At 38.5% G+C, this 16,080-nt stretch overlaps 1 protein-coding gene and 1 long non-coding RNA gene across 2 annotated transcripts; one reads left to right on the forward strand and one right to left on the reverse strand.

The window, feature by feature from the left end:
* The first annotated feature begins 913 nt into the window (after window positions 1-913).
* LOC139744192 (uncharacterized) lies at window positions 914-5,117 on the forward strand. The gene is made up of 3 exons (XR_011711810.1): window positions 914-1,054; window positions 1,239-1,356; window positions 1,942-5,117. It is a non-coding gene; the product is annotated as an uncharacterized lncRNA (long non-coding RNA).
* Window positions 5,118-5,693: 576 nt separating this feature from the next.
* Window positions 5,694-15,034, reverse strand: LOC139744203 (3-hydroxyacyl-CoA dehydrogenase type-2-like). The gene is made up of 4 exons (XM_071654654.1): window positions 14,859-15,034; window positions 12,472-12,636; window positions 10,899-11,301; window positions 5,694-7,026 (listed from the first exon to the last, which is right to left on the reverse strand). Exons 1-4 carry the CDS (start codon window positions 14,880-14,882, stop codon window positions 6,836-6,838), a joined length of 783 nt encoding a protein of 260 aa, XP_071510755.1. The 5' UTR covers window positions 14,883-15,034; the 3' UTR covers window positions 5,694-6,835.
* Window positions 15,035-16,080: the final 1,046 nt, after the last annotated feature.

The raw sequence follows: 16,080 nt of genomic DNA on the forward strand, positions 1-16,080 counted from the left end.
CAATAAACTAATCAGTTAATCAATCAATCAAAAAAATGTTAGCTTTTATACATTTTTTCTTCATCATTCTGTCAGTTGCATTCTCTGTGACCTTTTTCAGACTTAACCTCCCTTTCAGACATTTGATCTTTCTGTTTGTTTGTTTGTTTTGTTGTTTTGTTTTGTTTTGTTTTTGTTTTTGTTTTTGTTTTTGTTTTTGTTTTTTTTTGGGGGGGGGTCACTGCTTGTCGCATTCTGTAGGTTCAGTTTCTTCCTTTCCTCACTTTTTAAAAAATTTTCCTGGCCTTTTCTTGATACATTTAGTCACTTAGATCAGCTTGTGAAGAATCGATATTAGCGGTCACAAGCACAACATTTAATTGTTACACAAATTTAGCTTAATAAATGTTAAACATTTCTGATTCAGAATGTAAGCAATAGTGAATGTACAAATGTGAGAGGCCAATTTTTCTCAGTATCAGTTTTTTAAATTATTTTATTTTCCTTGATGATTTCACAAATGTGTGCTATCCTTTGAGAGCAGCTGCACAGTTGAACAAAATAAAGACAAGAGATCTACATTTTACTCTCATGACCATTTTCTGTCACAGTGATATTGTTTAAGTTGGGAGAATATAAACTCATTAAACTAAACTTAGAATACCAGCAGTGTGTGTGACATTTTGTTGCATTGACATAATTTGGTACTGTATACTGTTTTATACACTCACACATTCATCTCCTTTTCCTTTCTGCATGGGTCTCTTTTTTGTCTGTTCAACCTGTTGAGGTTAGACTGATTTTGCTATACATTTCCCATAGACACCTGCCTGAGTGTTCTCGTCTTCAACAGGCCAATTAAGTTATTCATCATTATAGACTTTTAGTCTGTCTTGATCACAACCCCATTTGTTTTATTCCTTCTTTCAGTGAGGAATTCCAGTGTGTGAAGAGCTGTCCCCTCAATGCAGCAGACTGTTCTCTGTCCAATCTCAACAACACCATCAGCCACACCTTTGTTGCCTTACCCAGCATCACGGTCCTGCGGAACCCAATCAGACTCCTTACCATTGGGGTAGGTTCATGATGATGATGATGATGATGATGATGATGATGATGATGATGTTGATGATGATAAGAAGAAGAAGAATGGCAGTTATAATATTCTGATCATGACATAAAATACATTAGTTTTTAGTGACAAGCACACTTTGGGTAACTTCTGTGAAAGTTTTTCTTTTGTATCCTCCACCTTCCAGCTTCCTAACTATCGGCCTTCGTATGCGGGCACTTCTCAGACATACTTCAACCTTGTTTCTGGAAATGAAGACAATCATTTCAGCATTACTCGGCTGTTTCCTCGAGGACAACCAACAGGTAAAAACAGGGGAGATATTAATTTACAGTGGCCTGTCAACAAAATTTAATTATTGGCAGACAGACAGTTATACATATCTCTTAATAGAGACTCTGCATCATAGTTTTTTTCCTGTCTATATGTAACACAAAAAATTGAATTGTTTCATTGCCTTTCATTTGACCCTATTGGCGTCCTGTAAAAGCTGTTTTTTGCCTACAGATATTTTTGCGAATGAGGAGGTCACTATTAAATGCCTGTTCATTTGCGATATTTCTTGTATTGCTAAATTCACAGTCCAACAGTGATTCACAAAAAATTAGACCCTCGCAAAAATAATAGCTTTTACAGCATTTAGTCATTGCACTTCTAGTACTAGCCCACTATAATATGATCTGTTGGTGGTCTTTTCTTTATTCTCACTGTATTAGGTAAGCATCAGGCTGATTTAGTATTGTCATCTTTACATTTTATGCCTTATTCACACAAGTTTGTCTTGTACAGTTTTTAAATTAAATGTATTGTATCAGTGTGTAAAAAAATGTGAAAGACAAGGCAGATGATTACATCTTGACATTGTTCTTTTTTTTTTTTATTTGATACAGGTTATCTGTCTCTGCAGAGTCCTATTACCGGGCCTTATGAGACAATTCTCTATCTTGAGATCGTCACGGAGACCAGGAGCGCATTTAGTAACTGGCAACCAGTGAAATCTTCGTCATCATATCTCCTGATTCACATAAATGTTGGTCCATACACTTACTGAATAGCAGGGCAAACGTTGGCAGCATAAATGCAGTGTTTACAATACTTTATGTCACATCTACTGTGGATTTAAACCTCCAAATGTCTATATATGTCACCAGTGTTTACATATATTGCTTCTATGCAAACAGTTGGCAAATATACTCCAGCTTTCATTGTTACATTCAGAAAGATAAATGTAATGATTAACACTACTGTGTTGTGCAGAATAAACTGCTTTAGGGTAAGAGTACCAGTATTCGGTCACCTACCGGTATTCGCTCACTTATCACTAGTCACCAGCCAGGAAGTTCTACTGTCACAACACACACAAATCACATCAATTCACATACTTGCACACTCAATCACAACAGAAAACTCCCTTAGCCCCCTCTAAAAATCCATCCAAATCCCAAATTTTAGTGCAGAATTGGCACTACTTTCTAAAAGCGCACGCAGATTGAGCCCAGTTTTAAGAGTATGGGTCGCCGAAAAAGCGCTAAAAATCAAGAAATACGCCATTCTCTCGCGGGATTTTTTGCTTATCACAAGCTTGGAGTGTGATGGTATCCTCAAAGACGCAAAATTTTTTTAAAAATTCTGTACGTGCCGATACAATGTCTCAATGTACAAGGGTTGAATGCAAGCACCGATTCCCCAGTATTTGGTCACCAACGGGTGCTGCAATGTCGCCAATGCAAGGTAGCGCGCGGTGCTTTTTTGGAGCTGCCTTGAACACGCATTGACTTTGAACGCGCATATTGCGTGACTGAATACTGGTCGCGGTGACCGTATTCTGGGGAATTTTCAAGGTGATATATTTTGGGATTTTGTGAAATTCTGTGTGATATTTTACAAAATGAAAATTGAGATTAAAGAAATTTGATATATTTCACAAACATTGCTGTAGATATGATGTATGTATGTATTATTTTAGTTAGAAAAATATTGCAAAAAAGCTCAAATGACCGAATACTGGGGGTGTTACCCTACCCTTTGTTTGCATTTAGTGCTGACTGGCAGAAAAAAACCGAAACAGCACTGTACACTGCCCAAAGTCACTGGCATAGGAAGGGTTAAAAGTGCTGATGAAGTGACTGTAGACAGCTCCATGCTCCAAGATGATTGCATTGTGCATGCAGTACATACATGTACAAACAGGAGATATAATCTATCTCTTTCATAGCAAGCCACAGGAGAAATTGATTATCCTGAGAAATTTGGGTTACCAACATAACTGCTTATTCTTATACAGTGTACTTCCGTTATAACAAAGTCCTTGGGCATGGCCGTTTTGTTTCGTTATATCGAAATTTCATTATAACTGAACAGTATAGTGTATGTATAAGCATAATATATAGATCATAACTTTGGGACCTGAATTTTGATTTCATCGTAATGAGAATTTTGTAATAACCATGTACGTTTTAATGGGAGTGCACTGGAGTGAAAGTGTTGTAGGGAAAATCTGTGTAAATGTAATTGCTGTACTGGTCCCACAGAATTTACTTATGCGTGGTAACTTTCCATACACATACATGTGCAGTACTGTTGAATCAAAACTGATTGATATTTTCTTACAGAAAATTCTTGCCAGCTGATCCTCACACACCTGATAAATTGGAATGGAACTAAAATAATTGGGCACCTTGGATTATGGGGGGAGATGGGTGTGCAGGGCAACTTACTTTGCTCAGTGTAGGGTGTTGAATAATCAAGGTTATTTCCTCCAGATGCCGTTTCATTGCTTTGACTTTGAGGAGGTAATTATTTGGATGTTATACGTGGACTGCATGATTTTTATTGCCATTTGTTGTTTAATTTATATCTCCTGCTCCATGTTAGGAAAATTTTGATCTGTGAGCAGTTGACCTAGTATGCATCATCAGAACTAAGATTTTATGTCCGTGTGTAGGAGATATGCGTAAATACCTAAATTCTAAATCAGAATCTCTATATTGTATACCACCAGTGGTAGCTCTTGTAGTGCTTGGAATGTTCTTAGACAGTGTATGATCATGCTGTTCTAGATCCAGTCTTTATCATGAATTACTCAAACTTCATGAACAAAGAATTTGTATCATGATTTGTGAGACTTGGCTGCTGAGTTGAAGGCTTGTAGAGCAGCTACCATGTGACTGAAAGCTTTGAGTCCCCTTTGATTGACCAGACAATATTAAGGATAAAGTTCTTCGTTTAGAGGCACACCAACCACAGCTAGGGGACTTGAATCATGTACCTCAGATCAAGTCTATTTTCTTATCCGCCAGGCCACGAACAGGAGCTCCTCAAGGTTAATTAGATAATATATGTACAGTGGAACCTTTCTTTAACAATGCTAGATATGCTGGGTTACCCGGTACAAATCGTACAAGGTAATTTTATTAATATTGTTTAATTTTTATCCCTGATATAACAAAGAAATTCAGTGGTCCAAAGGAGCATGTTATAGTAAGGTTCCCCTGTTCATTGTATTGCTGATGTAACCCCTGAATTGTCTGTGCAGTGCATGTACATTGATTGATGGAATAGTTCTTACTGATACTACATTGTGTATGATGTGTGTTATCACCGTAAGTGTGCTCTTTGAATGCAATGACGAGATTGTAGGCCTTAACTTGCCATATTCTCACTAACCTTTTACACCTCCGACTGTAAGATTGTGTTGAGCATGATAAGTTGTATTATATATTCACTGTAAGTACTGCACATAATGTTTGTACGATTTGTTATCCCCAAGTCAGTAACCGTAAAACCATACCATCACTGAGTTTGAGATAAACTGATTGAGAGATGTCTATTTTTATATCATATTGTATTATACTACCATAACTAGCTGAAAAAAAAACTCTGTTGTATAACAGACAATGTGGGAACATATTCAACCTTCAATCCCACACATTTTTATATCAGCCATTTTGATCCTCTTAACAACAATTAAATATCGAGTTAAAAGGGCTTACGCATATTTGCATATATGTAAGCTTTTTTTTTTTTAAACATATTTTGAAATGATACTGTGGAGATGTATAGAGACTATTATGACCCCACAATAATTCATATGATTATCACAGTCAATCAAAATAAATGATAAAACTAAACAACCCGAATGTGTTTGTACTGCACTATGTTGTGTGTGAGTGTTTGTGTTCTTTTTCTTGAACACAATTTATATTAGTAACAGTAACCATCATAGAGAAGTGGCACTCAGATACTGAATGTACACAGTTCTACCGATTACTAAAAATCAGGGAAATTCAGCACAAATGGTCTATGTCATTCTTCAAAATGAATGGAGTAGCAGAAGTCTGATATACAACATATTATAGTGAGTGTGTGCATGTCTGAAGATAAAAATGTGATGATTTGTGTGTTTTTGAAAACATAACAGATACAGTCGACCTTGCTGAAGGTTTTTTCCCAGTCCTCTTTGTATTCTGGTGATTTATCCCTCATAAGTAAAATTTTCCTAAGTCGAAGCCATTTCTTCAGTCCAAACAGATTTGACTTAGGCAAGGTTGGCAAGGTTGGCAAGGTTGACTGTACATACACAAATAAAGCAAACATTTCCAATATGGGGACAAATACCCTCTCAGGGGTTTTTGTTGTTTTATTTATAGCTGATTTTTTTAAATACATAATTAGACATTCATTTCCCTCCATGTCCACAAATTAGCAGAGAATGCACACAAAGATGCAAACATGAGACTTCATCTTACCAACATACAATTTATCTATCATTGCAGGGATTTTCCGCAGGGTTATTCTATCAATTGTGTGCGGAATATGACAGGGAATATAAAGAAAACATCCAGTCCATACCAAGAAATCATGCTTACCCAAAAATATGCAAGAATTCCAAGAAAGGACAGTACCCGAGAGAAAAAGAAATTACATGTAATCCAAGAAAACAATCCTGGGACCTTGTAGAGTTACTACAGAAGCTGGAATGAATGAGAATGCATTTGCTGGATTACATGAGGGGCATCTCTCATATTATTACTCAAATACATTGTACTGTAGTCTCTATTGAGACTTCCGAAATAAGTTGCATACCACACAAACATTACATTTTTATGCAGTGGGATGAAATTCTGTTAAAACACACCATAATAACTAGGAAAACACTCAGCGAGAGCAGACCTCCACCAAGCAGCTCATTTCCACCCACATGCACATGATATATAAAAATTTTGCTGAATATGGCCCAATTTCCCAATGATGAAGAATCCTTTCTAGTGTCTCTACCTTAGCTTCTTGCTGCACCTCGAGCACACGCTCAGTGCATGTATGCACATCTCAAATATGGCATAGCTTGAATTCCCTCAAATGTTGGCCCCATTTCCCAATGATAAAAAGGCCTTTGAAAAAAAAAAAATGTTTAAAAATACATAATGGTAAAACCACCATAATTTAATCATCTGGTCTTTGTGTCATCACCTTTTCCTGAAAATTTCATCCAGTTATTTTGGAAACAGACAATACACAGACAGAACAACTCCCTGGCGGAGGTAATGAACTCTCACGGAGAAGTACAATCACAGGCTATGATTTTCTTTAAAAATAGATTACACTTGAATACTTATCAATGCCACATGATTTTATAGAACTCATCAACCACAGTGCATTATACAGCCATGTCTGAAATGAGGTCTGATTGTGCAACAAAATTTCAGTTCATGTCATTGATGTCAAAATTGATATTATAAAAAGCACTAAGCCACCTGATGGTCAGGTTGCAATGGTCAAGGCTTTTCATGGCTGCATTCGGAGGGCTCCATCAATGCGAATGACCTCTCCATTCATCATCGGGTTTTGGATGATTGATAGAACTATATGAGCATACTCATCGGGAGCCCCAAGTCTGCTGGGAAAAGGAACGGTGCGGGCGAGGAAGGCCCTAACTTTCTCTGGTAAAGAGGCCAAGAGAGGTGTGTCGAAAAGACCTGCAAAAATAATGATAGATAAATTTACAAGTGTTAAATATTAAAAGTGATTTGCTGTGTACTATTATTACATGTATTCGCTCCAACAAGTTAGGCAAAGACTTTATTTGTTTTATGTCAGCAAAAAGCATATAGCAGCCATAATTTCCTATAGTAGTTCCCACTGTAGAAGTTTCAAACATGGAAAACCAGACAAAAGTGCGAGATTGAAGCAATTCCCATGTTATAAATGGGTTCTCCTAATATTGACAAAATGACCCATGGTGACATGATGTTGTTGAAAAATGTGATATGAAATGACATTGAAACAAAGGATAGAATTTAACAAAAGTGATTACAACCATTGGGTTGCCAAAAGAAAGAAAGAAAGAAACTAGATGTATCGCTATGGCGACTGATATGCCTCCGCCATAATGCATGGTTCTCCTAATAGGTCTATAGTACAATGTCTTGACAATGTGTGATGACAGTTTCACACAATTGGCAAAATATTAAAATGACAGGTTTGACACAAATGTGCTGAATGTTCACTTTCCTAGAACTAGGTTCAATTGGATGAATGATTAAAATGTCAGAGTGCAGGTATTTGGGGAACTGATGATTTTAACTTGACTTTTGACCCTTTTATAAGTTTATGCATTGAGTAATTTTCAAGGTATTGAGAAAAAGTATAATTTCAGTATCAAATGGGAAAATAGCATTATCTAAACCTGGCCTTTGACCTTTGACCTCACAGTTCCAAAGAGAATCACTGTTAGGTTGAACATGCATAAATATGTAAGTTTCAAGATGATACCTTGAGTTACTTTAGAGATATGGAGGAAAAAGTGCAATTTAGCACTTTCACTTGACCTTTTACCTTTAGACCTTTGACCTTTTGGCAAGAAACTTCCCCAAAAATATATATTGGGTAATACATGCCATACATCAAGTTAAAAAAAAAAAAAACCTTCAGGCATATTGCATTTTAAGGAAAGTAGTGATATTTTGAAGAGTTGATCTTGACCTTTGACCCCCTGACCTTTGACCCATGACCCCCAACTTCCCTAGATAATCACTGCCCATCGGTACAAGCATATATACTAAGTTCCATGAAGATACCTTGAACCATTTGCGAGATATGGAGAAAAACATGAAATTTCAATTTTTTTTCACAAAATAACCTGTGACCTTTGACCTTTGACCCTGTGACCCTAAAATCCACACAAAGTATCATCCCCCAAGGATATACCCTCATACCAAGTTTGATGTAAAACCACCACACGGTTCTTGAGATATCGACAAAAACAAAACGGGACGGACGGACGTACGGACGGACGTACGTACGGACGGACGGACGGACGGACGACCCGAAAACATAATGCCTCCGGCCACTTCGTTGCGGAGGCATAAAAACAGTATAATTCATGTTACATTTTGGCTGAAGTATCCAGGAACCCATGAGCAAATGTTTCAGGTTTTCTTTTTTCTTTCATGAATAGAATTTTCATTTTTCAATGAGCAATTTCATAATTGTCATTGTACGTTAATAAACTTTAAAACATCTGAAACATTGCTGACCATGGCAATATTTCTTATTGAACCATTCCTTAAGTAAGGCAAGATGAGGCAAAATGTGTTTCCCATGATAGATTTTTATGACTAAGACATAGTTTTGTCTGTTTCCATGCACAATGTACAGTCAAACCTGTCTATAGCGGCCACCCAAGGGAGACAGCAAAAGTGGCCGCTATAGACAGGTGGCCGCTATAGACAGGTTATCCAACTTTGTGTACATTGCCTACGTGTCATCGTTGTATACATCTATAGGTATCCATGTATGTGTGTGCATATGCACACGTGTGTTTCATGCACTGAACCATGCCGGTGTTTATGAAATTGTTGCACAGTACATATAAGCATGTGTACAGTCGTGAAGAAAGCTTAACACTAGTGCATTATTATGACTGAAGGAGTGATGAATACAGCAGTGGCGATTACTGAACGTTGCCCATGAATGACTGGCACGGCTACAAAGCAGAAAACACGCTTAATTATTGGCTCTTTGGGCGCTATAGACAGGTTAAAATCTACCGCGGGAAACAAAATTTGTGGCCGCTGGCCGCGTCAGACAGGTGGCCGCTATACACAGGGTCTTTAACAGGGTTTTTCTCTCGGGGGGATATTTCAGTGGCCGCTATAGACAGGTGGCCGCTAAGGCAGGTTTGACTGCCCTAGCAAGAGCATTTCTGTGGAAGCTATGTGCGGTGAAAGCAAAGTTGATTTCCTACAAGACGTTTAAAGTAGGAGTACAACAGCATACTGAGCAATTGTTAACAATCCCAATTAATTGTGCTTTAATGTAAATGGGACAGAGGGAGAGAGAAAGAAACAGAAATTCTAGCACGGCCAAATGTTTTGATGACAGAAAATGGGTAAAAAATGAACAATAAGACTTGAGAGTATGTACACACTCTATCTCCTGTCTGAATATGTATACAGTGCACTCCCGTTATAACGAACACGGTTATAACGAAATTTCGTTATAACGAAGTAAAACTTCTGGTCCCAAAATTATCGCCATTGAAGTCTGTGGTACAAAATTCGCTTATAACGAACACGGTTATAACGAAATTTCCGTTATAACGAAATATTTTCTGAGCACCACTGACAAAGAAAAACAAAAGAAATATGCTCCGTTATAACGAAATGCGAATCGCTTGCGAAAATACGTAGTGGAATATAAAGTATTATGGCGTCTCTGCAGGGGCGAACGCTTCACATCACTGTGTACGTGTTCGCTCCTTGTCTCCTGCACAGTTTCCGAGGGGGACTTGCATTATTGTAATGCAATTACAATCTGAAATTAAAGAAGGTTCGTTTTATTGTTCCGAAGGTACTTTATTACAAAACACACAAATTCTTATACACCTAAATGTCCGTTGGTTCGGAAATGAAATAGGGTTTGTTATTACGAACATTTAGGCGTTATTCAAACAGTTCGTTATTACTAAAGTTCGTTAAACCAACAATGAAATATGGTTCTTATTACGACGGTTCGTTAGTCAGGAAACGATAGGAATTCTAAACTTTCGTTAAGCGGAACATTATTTTAAAAAGTTTCGGTAATCCAAAGGTGAAAAAAGGTGTGTCCACTAACAAAACTTGGGAATCGCAAACTTTATAATCGTCTTAAGATAACCGAACCTACGAAATAACTAACCTCTCGCATTTCTTTTTTTTTTAATTCACAAACCTTCTTCGGAATAACAAACTTTATTTCATTGTCGGATTAAAAAATCTTCGGAACAGTGAACCATTCTCATTTTTTCATTTACAAACCTTCGAAATGACGAAACTCATTTCATTTTCCGATCAACGAGCCTTCGGAAAACGAAGAATAACATATTTATATCTAAATCATGAACTTTCGGAATAACGAATCGTCGGAAGAGCGAAGCTTCAAAATGATGAACAAACCTTTGGATTCCCGGGAATGGCGAAACTTCGGAACAAAGAGTCCTTCGAAACTTCGGAACAAAGAGTCTTTCGGAGTAACGAACTTTAGTAAGAAACGAATCTTTGGAATAGCGAACTGTAACAGAATCCTAAACTATTATTTTCTATCGTCTACGACTTATTGTGTGACAAAAACAACTTTATGCTCTCTTTTAAATGTAATATCCAAACAAAATTAAAAAGCCATGGTACCATCCCATTTCACATAGCTTTCCAGTGTATGATGAGTATTCAACAAACATTATATGACATATGCGTGGTTACCTTCTTTTTGTTATATATTGTATTTGTTCGGTTATAACGAAATTTCGTTATAACGAAAGAAAACGGCCGGTCCCGAGCATTTCGTTATAACGGGAGTGCACTGTACATACCTGGTGCTACTGTGCACACCCGAATGCCTTGAGAAGACAAGTCTCGTGCGATCGGAAGAGTCATGCCCACAATGGCTCCCTTGGACGCCGAGTATGCTGCTTGACCCATCTGGCCGTCGTAGGCTGCCACGCTGGCAGTATTGACGATGACTCCCCTCTCGCCGTCCTCATTGGGTTCATTCTGGCCCATAGCCCCAGCTGCCAGACGAATCACATTGAAAGTGCCGGCGGTGTTGATCATAAGCACCCTCTGGAACTCATCAAGTGGGTGCGCTCTGTCCTTGTTGAAGTTGTACGTTTTCACAGCTATACCAATTCCTGCACAATTCACAGCCACATCCAGTTTCCCAAAGGCTTCCTTGGCTGTGTTGATGGCTGCTGTAACATCATCAACTGAAGTCACCTATCAAGGAAATTTTAATAATACCAGTAAGAACATCTGACCTCACTGCTCATACTATAAATTGTATTCCAAATTGTTTGGGGAATTAGCAGCTCTCTTATTTTATTACCTGAGTACATATATTTGATATAGATCAAACTATAGAAGTATAGAAGAATATCCTTGAGCTTTCAATTAAATGAGATACGAATATTAAAGTACTCAAAGGGTTGGTGATACATTGAATAGAACCGAAATCTCCACCTGAATGGGTCAAATTAAAAGAAACATACAGATAAATTCTATCAGGGCAAAATGTCCTGAATACCATGTAAATTACCAGTGGATTCCATGTTCTCCTTTCAGTTCCACTGGTAAAGTATCATAAAGGGAGCTCTCTTCAATGTGTACAATTTGTTCTGTTTACACAACTACAGACTGAATAAAAATGTAAGCAGGTTCTACATTGAAATAATCTGAAGCAGTGCAGAGACTTGAACATTCGAAAAGTTATATTATGAAGTGTTATAATGTCTACTTGCTTTGCAATAATTCCACACAAAGAATCTAATTCCTGCCATAGGTTTCTGTAATTATCCCACAGCAAATTTTTGACTATAAATGTAGTGACAACATCCAATCATAGCCTATTATTTGAACACAAATTAGTTAAGAATACACACAATGTATGAGGAAAGGGAAGAGTTATGCTAATTCTTTGCCCTTCAACACATTCTGTATTTCATTGAACAGCCTTAATTCCTGTCTGTAAATTATCCTAGTCACAGGCCTGTAAGTGTAAATATGATCTCTAGACCTAGGTTAATAAATAATCTTGAGGATTCAGAGGATACTGCAAATCTCAAAAAATGGAGTGACCTTTGAATTTATATATTTTCCTATCCATCCTTCATTTCAGTCAGGAGACAATTTAGTACATGTCAGATCAAATAACTTTAATTTAAATGAAATTCATGTGGATTATATTAAATTTGAGTTTATACATACTCTACAGTGTATGTCACTTCTCTTACAATTAATCCAGACACTTGGCATTAGATCCAAATGCAATGTGACCCCAAAAGATTGTTGTGAGCAACAAAATGGACAAAAATATCACTCCAGTGTGCAACATAGAGAGTGCTAGCTTGCTCTTAATCATATACGTTATGAACATGTACCGGTACTCACATCTGTCGCTGAAAATTTGCAATCTGCTCCAAGGCTCTTGGCAACATCTTCCCCAGGGGAATTTGGCAGATCTGCAATGACGACTCGAGCTCCACTTCTTACTAATCTCTCTGCAGTGGCTCTTCCAAGACCAGAGGCCCCACCAGTAACTAGCCCCACAAGACCCTTTCACAGGAACATTTGACATATTTTCCAAATTAGTTATCAATTATAGAGCGTAAATTTGTTCTGCTAACCTGGTTCAACAGTGAGGCAAGACAAACTAAATTTTGATACATTGGCGTGGAGACTGGACACAGATGGATAATAAGAGGCAGAATTTCTTTCTTTTGTACCCCCATAAACTGCACAGTCGGGGGTGGGTGGGGGGGGGGGGGTAGCCCCCCCCCCCCCCTCCCACCCACCCCCGACTGTGCAGTTTAAATAAAAGAAATAAAAATGAAAAAGTATTTTTGGGATTTTCTGGAATTCTTGGATCCACCCATGTTGTACATTTAATGTGTAAAACTGTGTGGGATTCTTTTTAGCCTGTGGTCGATGATCTCATTGGTTGATCTTTATCCGACTAAGAGGACTATGACTCTGAGTATGACATAGATCTCCACTTCTTACTTGTATGATCTTTTTGTCACGTCACATCATTGTACTTTTTGTACTTCTGTCACGCAATGGCTTTCTTGTGCATAAAATCAAAAGTATGTATGGGACGGGGCACAATACCCAGGAATATTCAAACATTTATACAAATCAAGAGAAATGGATGGGTACAGTCAAATAACCTGAGGAAACAGGAGGAAAAAGAATTGGAATCCTTAATGACCTTATTAAATATTTCATTAGTTTATACATGACACTGAAATCCTTATTAAATATTAGTTTATACACTAACAATGCACTGTCAGTGACACTGTACTGTACTGTTAACACGTCTTAGCCATTGACTAGATATAGACACCATGCTTTATCATTGATGGAGAACAAGCGGTGGGTTAAAATGAAGAACTTGCACCAGCGCTCGGTACTGTAAATTTATGTTACTTGCGTTTGTCCCTTGAGAATTCTGCAGTTACGATACGAGTCAACAATCTGAGCCTGCCGTGACACAAATTTCTTGTATTTTCTGCCATAGATAGTGAATGAATTTAAGGTGAATCTGAGAAATATTTTCGAAGATAAACTACAAGGTATTTAATCAAAAAGTGGTCAATGAGTAGGCCTAGTAGGTCCAACTAGGCATAGACTCCGAGTTTGTTAAGTCTTGTAAATTTATGTTGGTAAAATTCTATCTGTGTCTGAAAAAGTGTGATTCATGTAGATCAGTTCGGGAAACCCACTCACAAGGGGGGCCCCTCCTTATAAGTAACCCATCCCCCTTATAAGTATCCCCGTCCCCCTTATAAGTAACCCCCGGGCACCCCTTATAAGGAGTCTCCACGCTTTTTTGCAATGCAACGCGAAAATGAAAGGACTGCGGCAATTCGCTTGATTATGTCCATAAAGCTTCACAAGTTTCCTAGTTACTCACGAAATTTGAGCAAAATCGGTTTGAGGCATCATATCTAAAATCATGGATTTAAATGCGATGTCAAACGACCCATGCGAATGCTGAAATGCGAGCGATTACTGGCGTGAGTGTCGCCAGGCGCGGCGGCGCGGCAATGCTAGAGTGCAGACGTGGCGACTGAGTACAATTACTCAGTCGCCACGTCTGCACTCAAGCATTGCCGCGCCGCCGCGCCTGGCGACACTCACGCCAGTAATCGCTCGCATTTCAGCATTCGCATGGGTCGTTTGACATCGCATTTAAATCCATGATTTTAGATATGATGCCTCAAACCGATTTTGCTCAAATTTCGTGAGTAACTAGGAAACTTGTGAAGCTTTATGGACATAATCAAGCGAATTGCCGCAGTCCTTTCATTTTCGCGTTGCATTGCAAAAAAGCGTGGAGACTCCTTATAAGGGGTGCCCCGGGGGTTACTTATAAGGGGGACGGGGTTACTTATAAGGGGGACGGGTTACTTATAAGGAGGGGCCCCCCTTGTGAGTGGGTTTCCCGAACTGAGATCTAATTTTAAAGTTAATCTTGACAAGGTTGGTTACATTAGTAAAATAATTAAAAAAGTTTTACACTAATATTGTTCAAGTGCTTGTTTGTTGTTGTTGTTTTTTTTGGGGGGGGTGTATAAAACTAAAAGGTGCATGACGAAAATAACTGGATATTCTTGTACTGTAAGTTCATTTTCCTGCAATTGTTCAATTATGTGACTGACCGACACAAACTTGGGAGGGTGGGACCGACCGTGTCTTCTGCCTAAACCCAGTGAGTGAACCAGTGCAGTGACAGTAAATTTACTACCCCTGGAAGTGGTCTACATCGTACATACCTTTACACCTCGAATTGTAGCCATTGCGTCAAAGCAGTCTCCGTGTCTGCCCGGCGAAGATAAGTAGGTTTAACTGCTAGACTACTAGATCTACAACTTATCGTCCTGCCTAGGGTTAGGCGGCCGTCGTCTTCGAGATCGTCACTGTCGTCACAGCATAAATGCTGTAACTAGCTAGCTGAGTATTAATATTGCATGCACCGCACGTACCTGCACCACAGGCGCAGGCCAGCAGCCTAGCTGCTCTCAGTAGCCCGGCGCCGCGCAGCTCCCAGGTAGGTTGTGACCACTGTGACTCGTACTCGACGTGTCTGGCGCATGCATGCACGTACTGAACTCTTCGATCAGTGGCGTGGGCTTGCATGCGTGTTTTTGCTGCCCGTCAATAGATGGCGCGATTCCTTTTTCCTCCTCCTCCTTCTTCTTTTTTTCTTTTTTCAAGCTTGTAATCAAAGAGCGTAAGCTACTAGTATTCTCTTTCTTATCGGGCAAGAGCCAGCAGTACTGGACACGGTGTACTAGTAAAAAACACAATGGGTCAGCAAGTAAAATATGTCATGACATTCATTGGGCATCAAAAGTACATATCGATAAAGGCAATCATGCAAAAAAAATTAAAACAGAGCATTGCGATGTCCGCAACCGGGGCATTAACGCAATGTGATTTCTGCCCAGTGGCAAAGTTATTACACTACCAAACAAAGTTATTACACTACCAAACAAGATAATGACATTTCGGACAGAATCTTGTCTAGAGAACACCAATGCGCGCTGACTATAATCGGGAAACAGATGATGAGAGACACAAATGAAAAAAGTGCACACTTCCTCAAAGGTCCATGCTCAAACCATGGAATAGAAGACCCGGCCACAAAATGAGAATTGATATGATTATAATATTATAACCTCATCAATGAGATCCAATTTATATGGCCCACTTCTTTAGATGGCTACTCACTTTACTTTCTTTTCAGCAATTTTCTTTTCAATATTTTGCTTCAGATTAATTTGTATAAAAAAAGCTTGAAGACTTGGCTGTCGATTCTAAAATTAACATGACTGTGTAAATGACATATATTGATACAAAGCTAAAGAAATCAATTCAAGTTCTGTGCTTCGTTTCTCTATTGATACCAAACATGCAATGAACCAATGTTATAATCGACAGATAGGGGGCGCGGAACGGATTATTTGTTTCTTGTGTGTTTGTGTGGTAGTTGTT

The sequence above is a fragment of the Diadema antillarum genome, unplaced genomic scaffold, assembly GCF_040938485.1.
Source record: "Diadema antillarum isolate AM-2024a unplaced genomic scaffold, OU_Dant_1.0 seq00001146_RagTag, whole genome shotgun sequence".
Lineage (NCBI taxonomy): Eukaryota > Metazoa > Echinodermata > Echinoidea > Diadematoida > Diadematidae > Diadema > Diadema antillarum.

What these genes read in the sequence shown, in the direction of transcription:
- LOC139744203 (XM_071654654.1), bottom strand. Translation starts at nt 14,882, where the DNA reads ATGGCTACAATTCGAGGTGTAAAG. An exon ending in CTACAATTCGAGGTGTAAAG is followed by an intron (nt 12,637 to 14,858) that starts GTATGTACGATG and finishes TTCCTGTGAAAG; the next exon opens with GGTCTTGTGGGGCTAGTTAC. An exon ending in GGTGTGCACAGTAGCACCAG is followed by an intron (nt 7,027 to 10,898) that starts GTATGTACAGTG and finishes TTATTTTTGCAG; the next exon opens with GTCTTTTCGACACACCTCTC.